Source organism: Tinamus guttatus, unplaced genomic scaffold (genome assembly GCF_059628265.1).
Source record: "Tinamus guttatus ecotype Peru unplaced genomic scaffold, ASM5962826v1 Tinamus_guttatus_pri_ptg000599l, whole genome shotgun sequence".
Taxonomy (NCBI): Eukaryota; Metazoa; Chordata; class Aves; order Tinamiformes; family Tinamidae; genus Tinamus; species Tinamus guttatus.
The window spans coordinates 1,539,820-1,552,258 of record NW_028289133.1 but is presented as its reverse complement, the minus strand read 5'-3'; the positions used below and the strand labels follow the sequence as shown (position 1 = coordinate 1,552,258).

General features: G+C 39.4%; 1 protein-coding gene across 1 annotated transcript in view; it reads right to left on the bottom strand.

The window, feature by feature from the left end:
- Positions 1 to 1,088, bottom strand: part of CRHR2 (corticotropin releasing hormone receptor 2) — a 100,594-nt gene extending 99,506 nt beyond the window's left edge. Inside the window, exons 1-2 of the mRNA XM_088534798.1 lie at positions 871 to 1,088; positions 612 to 731 (exon numbers count right to left, since the gene is read on the bottom strand). Of these exons, the coding sequence (XP_088390924.1) occupies positions 612 to 731; positions 871 to 991 (241 nt within the window). The 5' untranslated portion in view covers positions 992 to 1,088. The remainder of the gene's footprint in view (positions 1 to 611; positions 732 to 870) is intronic.
- Positions 1,089 to 12,439: the final 11,351 nt, after the last annotated feature.

Sequence of the window (12,439 nt, the reverse complement as noted above, 5' to 3'; positions counted from 1 at the left end):
TTTCCTTTGCAGTAAAGATGCAGTCACCCGTCTCATAAGCCAACTGCCAACGAAGTTACTAAACAGATTCCACGCTTCAGACTTCTGCTTGTTAGATATAACTTCCAGTCCAGTTAGTCCCTGCTGTTCACACAAACAGCCTCTCCAAAAAAGAGTCCTTTCAAAACAGATCTTAGGTGTTAAGACTAGGTACTTTGCAAGACGGAGGATTTCTACTTTAACCAGATGGCTGAGGCTCAAGCACATTTAAACACACATACCACCATACACAGGGAACATACATACCACCAAACACACAGTCAGCACAGAGCATTTCATTGTCTCCTTAAATTGCAGAGGGTATTTTTGCAGATATTTACCCAAATGCACTTAATAAAAGAAGAATCAATGTCCAAAATGCTATGCTTCTGAGAAATCTGCATCATTCCAGGCAGGAATTTTGAATACACAGGCTGGAATGTGGAGGAAATGTTCATTCCCAGGCAAACACTTTTGTTGTTGTTTTTTTTTTTCTGTTGTTGTATTTTTCTTTTTATGGGAAAGATATTTTGAGTTTCCCTAGGTGCCTTCTCAGCACAGATCTATGCAGAAGAAAAGGAGTTTGTACTTACTCGTGGTGTTGTATTTGATCCCATTGAAGAACTCCGGACAGGGTCGCTCTACTAGTTCCCCCGCGGAGGTTCTGGGCCAGCAGGTCCCGATCTGATCAGTGGTGGCATTGCAATATGGACCTTTTGCATTAAAAAAGAGACAGAGAGAGAAAAGGGAAAGAGAAGCAGTTGAAAAAGCACAAAAGCGACATGCTGTGCATCACAAAGCAAACCGTGAATCTTAGCTTTTCCGAGCCCAGAGCTAGGTAATGTTTCGTACCATCAAAGCCCAGGAAAGGGATAGAGGAACTCTCTAAAAAAGTCTCTTGTAAATGATCCAGGAGGCTGCAGTTGGCATCAAATTCTTCTAAGATGAACTGAGATATGGTCACATCCATCATTCCCCCCGGGGCTACTGGACTGGAGAAGGGTCCTTCCCCTTTGCTGGTTGTTGTCCCCTCTCCTTTCTTCCTCTTTGCAAACAAACAACCATGGATGTGCGGCCACGCTGCAATCTCGTGCGCGCGCCTCTCTCCCTCCCAGCGCGCTGACAACTTGGCTGGGAGTCTGCGTCTGGCTGTGCAGTTCAATCCCCCGAGCTCTTCCTTGCTTTAAAACAGCAGCTCCGGAGCCAATGGGATCACAGGGAGCCCGGAGGAAGGGGCTTGCATCTCTCAGCCTCTCCCCGGGTCTAGCGGCTCGAGTGCCGCCTGTTGTATCGCCAGGCTGTAGTATCGCCAGGCTGTTGTATCGCCAGGCTGTTGTATCACCAGGCTGTTGTATTGCCAGGCTGTTGTATTGCCGGCTCTCCCGCCCTCTTCTCACTCTCCTTAACACACACACGCACACAGGCTGATTCTAAGCCTCAGGGCTGGTTGCTCCTGCAAAAATACTCACTGCAAGTTAGAGCCAGGAAGAAAGCAAAAAGGCATTGGATTAATATAAACTCCTCTGGCTGGCTGGGAAGCAAAGCTGTTTGGGAAGCAAAGAGATTTCTGTGTTTTGGATAGGGAGGGAGAGGGGAAGAGAACCCTCCTGTTCTAAGTTGGGGTATTGGATGCTGAGCGGGCTTTGTGAAGGAGAATAATGAAATTTAAGACAAAGGAGATAGATACAGAAAGGAGACATTAGAATAAAGGAACCTGGATCTAAAGGGGAAGCTTAAGAAGGGCAGGAAGGGAAGGAGTTGGGAATCCAGACTGGGAAAAGCAAGGCAGAGAAGCAATGCATCTTTCAACCATTCATGGAGATGGGTTGGGATGGGATGGAATAGGACAGGACAAGGGGAGACAACAGAGTAGCGCAAAGCACATGGGGCAGAATTAGAGCTTTGGAGAGAAGGACAGAATACTCAAGGGACAAGGAAGAAAAGAGAGGCAGTCCTGTCCTTCTGCAGTGTTAGGACAGAGCGCGGCATCAGAAAGGATTCATATCCAGTCTGTCAGGACACAAGAGGGAGATCCTCTGCAAGAGGAAGCTATGGTGCAGGTAGGGAGGGAAAATCAAAGGGCTTGAGCAAACAAACTCACCATGGAACAGGATGAGAAAGGTGTACGAAGAGAAGAGATGGAGACAGTTTGAAGGGAGATGCTCAGATAATTGGTCATCCCTACAGAAGCAAAACTCAGTAAAGAGGAACTGATTAAATTTCTTCACCCTGGGACATGCTAGAGAGCAACCTAGACAAGCAATCTTTAGGTCTTGCTATAAATTTGAGTAAATCTTTAGGAAAAAATGGCAAAACATGATAAGGAGAAATGAAGATAGACTAGTGATAATAGGATCTATCTACAATCTATCTAAATCTATGGATTTAGAAGGGTTTTAGGAAGCAAATGGGAGACTGGCTTGGGAGAAAAAGGGAGATAAGTATTTGTGCTGGTAGCACAGATGAACGCAGAAACTGCAGGCAAGAATGACAAAGAAAGACAGAAGAAACAAACAAACAGACAAACAAACAAAACCGTCCTATTTCCATTGCCAGCAATGGAAACCTGTGTAGCAGTTTGTGTTCCTAGCTTTAGATTGGACTTTATTTATTTATTTTGACTTCAAAGCAATAGTATCAGACTCGCAATAATATCTCTCTCTCACCCTTCTTTGGCCCAGACTTTACCTTTATTCATAATATTTAAGATCAAAAGGCTTAACTCTTCATCCTTCAAAGACTGCAAAAAGTCTTGAAAAGTCCCATGAAAAGAAAACAAATCATTGGATTCAGAGGGAAGATAAGTTACCAACATGCACTGATGAGGGAACTAGACAGAAACTCTTGCCATTTGAGGATCTGGAATTTTCACAGGGTTGCAACCAAAAAAACAAATTAGTTCCATCATATTTTGGGATGTGGATTTTTATTCTAAATATGACAAACCCTCAAATTGTTTAGTGTCTTAACTCTGTAAGATGCTTGATGTCCCGAGTCAAGTTAATGCCTCTCTTACTTGAGCTATGATCTCCTTCCCAAGTGAATGCTTCTAAAATTGGAATCCTTCTTGGAAAGGATTGGGATCCTTCCTGAGATGTCAGGTTTCAACAAAACGGCCTTTGTCTACACCAGCAGATCCATTTTTTCCACACATGTCTAATCCCAAGTAGCAGTACTGCAGACTTCTTCAGCATCATTCATACCACATGACCATCAGCTTGAGGCTGTGAGGAGAAAACACTATCTCTGGAACTCTGAAGCAAGGGGAGTTAAAGTTGCTCTGAAATTCTAGGCAACTCACAGAAGTCTCAAAGTCTCTCCCATCAACTCTATCTTCAACTCCCCACTTTACACTACTTTGCTGCTTCCTAGAAGGAGAGTTGACCTCAGGAAATTCTGAATTAAAAAAAAAAAAAAGTTTCTCAAGCAGATCTTTTTATAATGGCTATATGGCTATGAGATATTTTTAGTGGCATCACTGCATCCAGTGATGGCCATTTCAGTTGAGAACTGATCAGTGAGTACTGTCTGGGTCTAGAATGTTGATTAGAGTTTCTTTCCTCCTTCTTGGTTCTGTAGAACAAAACCATATAGTCTGGACAACAGTCTCCATTTCTTACTTGTTCTCTTCCTCTTCTGTTTCCTCACACTACTTATACAGAACCTGGCATTCTGTAATCTAAAACCTTGGCTAGAGGCTTTGGGCACTATAGTTTACTTTTTTTTTTTTTTTAAGGAATGCATTTTTTTTTTTACAACTAAAATCAAAGAAAGTCAGTATCAAAAAATGAACTATTCAAATTAAGTAAATGGTTCACTCTTCTAAAATTTGGTTCATATTTTTCATTTTAAAGAAACCTTCTAAGTATTTCAAAGTGCAATTCTGAGCTGGATTTCATTTCAGAACAGTTTTTCTTGTAGTTGTTAAAAGACCAAAAAGCAGATCAAAATGAAACTAAATATTTTTTTCAGGATGAAGAAAATGATCCTCATTTCAGTGAGAATAGACAGAAAATCATCTAGTCAATCTACAATGATTCTGGCTGTCATCATCTTTTCACTTCAGTTACCTTTAGAAAAACAGAAGCTGTACATACATCACAGATAATAATACTACATTACAAATATGTAACAACCAAAAAAATCCACAAAATAAATATAGAGATGATGAACAAATTTTCTAGCAGTAAGTCTCAATGAAGAAGCTAATTTGTTTTACCACAGTCCACAAATTAGCATTAGTGTAATATCTTCTCAGCAATACTGTACCGTCTTGCTGAAAAATCTGCTTTTGCAACTTTCCCTGGGTACAACGAATTACTTAGTAAAAAGTCTTTCTTTGGCTAAATCTAGTCAGATGCAGATCCTGTTAATTGGACTCATTTGATGTGAAAATGTTGCTCTTTTTAAAAGAAGCAAATCCAATTAAATCAAAGATTGACAGAAAAGTTGTAGCTGCCGACACTGCTGATTCTCTGACGATTCACTACCCTTCTGTGATGTATTTGACACAAATGAAGAGTTACTAGATAATGTCAAGCAGGAGGCAACAGAGATCTGGCCTAAGAATAACTGAGCAACCAAAGAAAGCTGGTAATTGCACTTGGCAAGCAGAAAGACTTTATCAACTTGTAAGTGAGCTTGTTATTCTGTAAGGGTTTCACTTTTAAACACTGCAACACTTCAGTTAGCCTCTTAGAAGAGAAAGTGCCCTGTGGCTCTTATGGAACAGGAATTAGCTCTGCCCATGAATGGACTAATGCAACCCCCAGGTACTAGATAGAAATCTTGACATGCCAGCCCTTGCACTACTGTTACCCAAAGAGTTTCTCAGCCTCCTCTTAGTAGATTTAGCAGATGTTAGTAGACTTACCTAGAGGACATCATTCAGTTTGCCTCACAAAAGTTTACCAAGAAATATGACATTGTGTGGTTTAATTGTGGCAAGCAGCACCAAAACTCAGCCCTGTGTGGCTGCAAACCCAGCAGACTGCTCCTCGGTCATGTCCAGCAGAGGTACCTCCTCTCCCCAACACTCTACCTCTACAAAATCAAGAGACCAAGGTATATTTCAATATCCAAGAGAGGATAAAAAGCCAGTCATTCCTCTTGATCAGAACCAGAAAAGCTAACTCACCATAACTCAGCCAGCCTGCTTTACCCACTATAGTGACTGTTTTATGTCCTATTATTCATTTCCCATTTCTCCTTACCTATTCAGGAAAAGAGCTCATGCTTTCCAGATACATCTATTCAACACATAAAGCTCGGGACAACCAGAAACCACATCATTCGTCAAACCAACTAGTTATATCATTACTCTTCCTATCTTACATTGACTTTACTGTCACTTACACTGACATCACTGAGAACCAACGTGTTTTCTCAGTGATGAAGGGGAAGGAAGGGAAGGAGGAAGAAACACAATTCTAATTTGTAACTATCCCTAGAGGATAGTTGAGAGATAGAATTAGGGGTGGTGGGAGAAATAGTGTTGTCAACTCATATTTGGTACAATTCAGCTGCTCTGATGGGAAGTTAATCTGTCTGCCTTTGCATTTGTGTCAATATGTCAATATGTCAATAAGGCATTATTGACGCCTTTAAATATGAGGCAGAATGGTTTCAAATGGCACAATAAGAAGTATTTTCCCAACTCTCTCTCACTTTTGTTTTTGAAAAATGTTCCCCAATATTCTTGAATTAAGCAATGACCTTTCAGAACCCAAGTTTAAAATTAGTGGGACTTTTTAGCTGAGTAGTGACCACAATATCAGATACTTTAATGAATACACTAAACTACTATATGGGTTCTGGACTAAAAACCTGAAGGCCCCTATGCTCAAAAAACACTGCAAAATTGATCTGACTGCACTCTCAAGTGCAGTGACATGGCCAAAGACTGGGGAAATATTTGCCTTTTCTTCTTGTTCCAGGTAAGCCAGCAATTCATGCAAAGAAAATATTTGAAGTGGGACCAGGAAAGGCTTACAGGATGTAGAACCATACAATTCAAGCACCAAAAAAGATGGACAGCACACCTCAGAGTGACCTAGGAATGCCTTATATGGCTAAACTCCTTGCCACACTATGATAAAACTTCTCACGATTAATCATATTCTGCTACAGGAGTCAATTTGAAAGAAAAACGCTCTTCAAACTGTGAGAGAATCACTCCTAAAATCTTCTGACCAAAATCTAGTATTTAGTGTATGGACTTGGCCTGTGCTCAGAATGAGCAGAGTTGCGAATTGTAGCATGCAGTTAGAAATAGCAGTCAGAAGTGCATATAGATTTTTGCTTCAGCTGATTGACTCAGTTGTTAGAAACAGAACACACCCTTTATTGCTAGAAATGAAGTATGGCTATCGTAAGTAAAGAAAAAAATAAAAAAAAAGCAGGCTTGCAATGATGAATTTCTGCAGCTTCATTGATGTTGGAAAATATTTACTGTGGGTGTAGAAAGATTCCAATAGCATAAATAATAAATGCCTTGTAGCTACACATTAATATATTTCATCCAGCACATTAATACACTTGTCATTCTGTACAGCTATAGAATGTGTACAAGTGAATCATGTTACATGAGAAAAATGATGAGACATTGCAGGGAGATTATAAGAACACACAAAAGGACCAACCTTGACACACTCGAAAAATGCCAATGTTACTTTTTTTTTAAGAGGTGTTTTGAATGAATGTGCAAAACACCATCTACCATATAACAGACCACAGAAATACGCAATGCAGAATAGCTGTCACTTTATACTAAGTCAAAATCAGGGTCAATGTTTCACAGGCATGTAAGAATAAAAGAAAAACTCGCTGGCACCACTGGCAGATAAGAAGTACAGAATAAGGGTGTCTTGCCCTGCTCACCTCCTTGCAAAACAAACACAACAAGGTTTCTTGGGTGTAATTCAGGCCAGGCTGGACAATATTTTGCTCTGCATGCCTCCCATTCTATTTCACTGTGATGGATTTCAGTGCATGCTGGGAAGATCTGAGTAGTTGCTCTATACGGTCTTAAGGTTAGAACAGCAGCACAGAAAGAAAAGACGCTCGGAGTCATCTCCCCTCCTACCCTGTGTGGGTAGAGTGCATGATAGTTGACTTTGAAATATCCTAGGGCTCAGAAAGCAGAGGAAAAACACACAAATCACTTTAGTTCATGTTGTTCAGAATATCATCTCTAACAATGACCAGATCCTTCAGAGAATGATGCAGCCCACTGACACAAACCTCCTACTCTTAAATTCACAGAATCACAGAATTACAGAACGGATGGAGTTGGAAGGGACCTTTAGGGATCATCCAGTTGAACCCCAGTCCTCATGCAGGGTCAACTACAGCACGTTGCAGAGGGCCATGTCTGGACAGCTTTTGAATGCCCTCAGGGAAGGAGAATCCGCAGCTTCTTTAGTCAACCAGTCACAGAGCTCTGCAGCCCTCAGAGTAAAGAAGTTTTTCCTTATTGCGTTTCAGTTTGTGGTTGTTGTTTCTCATCCTGTCACTGGGCACCACTGAAAACAGTGTGACTGCATCTTCTCTACACCCACTCTTCAGATATTGATAAATTGATAAGATTCCCCCCTCAGCCTTCTATTGCCCAGGTTAAAGAGTCCCAGGTCTCATATGAGGGATGTTCTGGAGAGGAACTCAGTCTCTGTCAATTCTTATCTGAACTGCTTAGTGTGTTCAGGAAGAGAATGATTAAGGGAAGAACAAAGTTGTCCCCCCCCTTTTTTTTCTTTTTATTAGTAAGACAAGCAAAAATCATCCTGTAACACATACATAAAACAAGTTGCCAGGCAAGATATTGCCAGAAAGCAACATGAAAAGTCTAATTGAACCTAATAAAAATAGTAAGTGGTGGATAGGAGGAAAAGCATTTTTCTTAAGAAAGCTGGATTTTGTTACTGTGTTTGCTAAGAGATTGCCACATGACAGTGACAAATATGTCTTGCGTATGTGGAAAAAAATCTTAGACCCTATCAAATTTTTCCACTTGACCAGAAACTTGTATGGACCTCTTTTGTTTTCCCTGAAATCTGTAGCTAATCTAATTTTGAACTGGTTCTTCTGGAAAGGGAACAAGCAGTGGGTGATCTGTTATATAGACAGTCTTGGAAGATGGTTGTGCTTCTGTTTCCTCCTCCATAAAGTAGAGCTAGTGGTATCAAACAGCCTCACAAAGGTATGAAAAGATTCGCTTGATTGGCATTTGAAGACATTGTTATTGTTAAATATACAATGCTTCAGAAGCATTGTCACATGGGATCTTCCAATTATAATCCCAACAGTTGTCTGGTATCCTAAGCAACATCAGGACCTTCTTGAAATGGTCACTATATAAACACATAGGGAGAGTCCCCAGCCTCCTAAATGCTTAATAAGGTGAGACAAATGAAGCAAAGAAAAGGAAAAGAAAATCAGAAGCACAGTAAAACAGCCAAAGTCAGACAAAGACCACCAGCAACAGAAGGAAACAGGGTGTGGAAACCTGTCACAGATGCTCATGGCACATCTGCCTGGGCATCTCCAGTGCAGATGTCTCCAGATGAGCAATTAGACTAGACTTTGCTTTCAGTCAATGGAAAGAAATGGGAAATTTACCTCATCTCTTGTAGTCATTTACTTTGTGGTGAGATTAATTTTGCCCACCCAATATCCTGAGGAGATTTCTCTGCAGGAAACTGCAGAGACTAGGGCTATTGTAAATGCCTGCATTTAAGCAAAATCTCAGAGCCTAGAACACTGGCAAAAATGTTTCCTGAGCTCTTCTCCAAATGACCTAGAGAATCTAGTCTTCTTGGAGTGTCTGGCAACTTTATTCCCATAAATCTGAGCCACTTAGCAAAGGATCAAATAAAAAATAGTTTAAATAAAACAGATCAAGTATAAAGATACGAACAAAAATGTCATAATAAGATATGACTATCACAATACCAGCCACGCATCACTATGTGCTTACAGCTTCCGTGTCTTAAATTTAAGCCTGCATAAAAGGAAATCAAAAGAACCAGAACACTCTGCAATCAGCTGGCTAGCTGATCATTATAAGGATTTCAAGACAGCGAGCACCAGAGAAAATGTGAGGAAAAAGCGAGGAAATTATAAGCAGTCTTGCCAACTGCAGAAAGTGAGATAGCAGTTCTCAAGAGCATAATTATGTAACAGATAGCTAGGGAGGATCCAATCATGCTGGGTAGAATCTGGACTGATTAAGGATGAAAAATTGGATTATCATAATTATTATGACCATGATAACTGAGGAGAGATTTAGAAAGAACCTCACAATTTCCTGATTTCGCTTGCAGAGCACTTAGAGCTGCTACCACACAAGACTGCTGCTCCCATGGAGAAGGAGTCTGTGTTACTCTGATACAGAATTATAAATATTTTCCCTACTAATAAAGAGGTCAAGGGGTAGCAAACCCACCTAAGGATGAGATCTGAAGGGGGGTAGATGGAGCTTGACTGATTCAATAAATAGAGGCACTTTGCGGAACTGGATAGTGAATGCTGCTTTGCTTGAAATGCCGATATATTTGTTCAGATATATTGTTTTCCTTGGATTTTGTTGGACTTGTATAAAACTTTCGAAAAGGTTATTAAACTGAAACACACATTTTAAACCACCTGAAACTCACTGTGTCCACCTTATGGATGAGAACTTTCACAAAAGGAATTTACCTAGAAAACCATTTAAAGCATCAAAAATAGTTTTTTCTTTATCTTCTTTTTTTTTTCCTTTTTCTAATTAAGTGATTGGATAGAAACTAAGAACAAAATCTATAGCTGACTTCATCAGCACTGGTTACAATGGATTTTTACAAAAGCCAAGGATCAATCCCCAGGGATTTAATGGGAAATAGCTGGAGAGTGACATAAAAGCCAACATTAAAATAGACTAATTTTCAAGCATGTAGCTATCATGAAGTAGAATAAAATAGCTGCTATTGTGATAATATTTTTGTAACAGGTGCAGCAAAAAAAAAAAAAAATCACAGGAACTCTGGCACCTCCAATCTATTTGACAGCGCAACTGGGTTTCTTTTCCAATTATGTGTTAATCTGTTTTCTATTTGGTAAACTGCTCATCTCACCCAAATGATTATTAAAACAAGAGTTTGGAGGGAACATGTAACATTCTGATTAAACATTTTGTCATTCCTCTGCTTTCACACTCAATTGCAAAAAGACAACTTATTATCTTATCACTAAGCAAGTGCCATCAAGTCTCTTTATTAACCCTTTCAACACCCATTCACATAGTAGCTAACTGGCAGTTGTCATAAGTAGATGTCACACTATGTGGACTGATATCTGGAAAAGATTTTTTTAGCATTTCTTTTAATCCCATACCTAATAAAATCATCAGAATTCATTATTTACTGCAACACTGAAGACAGCAAGCACCTGGTTATCATAACTTTGCCCTTCAGGGCTAAGTAATGAAGAAATAATTATTGTTTGTGAAGAGATGCTTCTGCAGTTATTGCGATTTGAATGTTAAGAATTATTTTAATGAGGAACAAATTCTCTTCATTTTCATTTCCTGTACAAAGTAGTAAGACCTATTAGCTTATCCCTAAAGTATTGGCATGTAAATAACCTTTCTAGACAAAAATGATGAATCAATAAATACACAGCATTCCTTTCTGCGACAGAGAGTTCAACAAGTGCTATGCAATTCTTCTGGATCAAAGGCACAAATGTGAGCAGGAATCAAGTCACCCCCAAGAAGGCTGGAAATTACCTTATTTGAAATATTTAGCACATATTTCATCCGCTAGTTTCTAGACTTGTTTTGCTCATTGACATAGCAACATGGATTTCTTTTGCTTGGCCACTGGAGGGCTCTCCTAATTCTCCACTGTTGCAAAATAAATATTTTAATTGAGAATGAAAAAATGTTTATAGTTACCTGCTTGTATATATATATATACGCTTTTATAGATACATTTATGTATAAGCTTAAATATATATAGTATGTAAAAGCTTATGCATATATGTAAGCTTTTATACATATATAAGCTTATATATATATATAAAACATTAAAACAAACAACCCAAGAGAGGTCACCAGTTCATACATAGATTTGCATGTGGACAAATAGCATTCTAGTACCACTTTTGTTTCAACAGCAAAAATGATGGCACAGCAGTTTTACAAACAGGATTATCAACTAGAAAAGAGATCGTGGGTTTGGGGTGGATGGGTATCAGGCTTGGTCTTCATCACCTTTTCTTATCCATATTGCATCCTTTCATTTTGAAAAGCACCAGCTTTGGGATTTCTCACCTCTTGGAGGGGATGGATCTCCCTGAATGAGACCGATGACATAATTGAATCTCATTTAGTCTCAGTCAAGTTTCCTACCTACTGTTTGTCCTGTGCTATTTTTCCTGTTCACTCAGTTACACTGTCATGTAGCATGAATAAAAAGACTGAAATGAGGAAGAGTGGGGCCTGCTGCAGGCCATGAAAGTTCAGAAAGGGGTCAAACACTACTCAGTCATCTCCTACAAATCTGTCACTACCAACCAGGAGAAGATATAGATGTTGCCATTATACTGTTTTTTTTTTTTTTTTGCCTTGGATTTATTCTATTGTAAGTGACATGCAAGGCACCCAGATTACCACACATGACTTTTTCTTTTCCTTGACTCATAAGTGGTTTGAATAGACAGTCCTGATGATTGTGATAATTTAACCCAGCTCCTCCAGACAACAGCAAGAAAATGTACAATAGCAGAAAATTGATTTCCTGGCCTCTTTGAATCTACTTCTGCCTTTGAATGTAAAATATGCTAGAGCTGGGCTTGAATGCACTAAGGATCAATTTAACTACAGATGAATTTTTTTTTGGCCTGAATTGCATGTTTTTTTTTGTTTGTTTGTTTGCCAAACGACAGAAAATGTAGTCAGAAGAAGAAAGCTTTAAGAGCTGGAGCATGCATGTACATGAGTGTCCTAGAGTTTTTGAAATCTTCAGTTTCCTAAATGAAATAAAAGGTTGTGAGCCTTAAAATTAACTTACTGATTAGCTTATGTTAAGGACCCTTATGAGATCTGTGCTGTGTTACAGTTACCAGAGTTACACAGTGTTACATAGTATTTCTGTGCTTATTCCTGTGGTAGGTCCTGTACAAACACAGACTGGAAGCCCTAGGTGAGCACACAGTGACCAACTGGATGTGCAAAAAACCCACCTGTGTCTGCATCAGCTTTATATTTATAGTGAATGAATAGAACCAGACACATTTGGTCACAATTCATTCCATTAGAAAGTAGATTTTTAAAACAGATGGATGTATAAGTGCTAGAGCTAGAAAATGTCTGTACGAGGAGCCTGAGGTACCTGACCTAATGCGGTTGTCTACACAGATATATCTAAAGTTAGATATTGCAGTT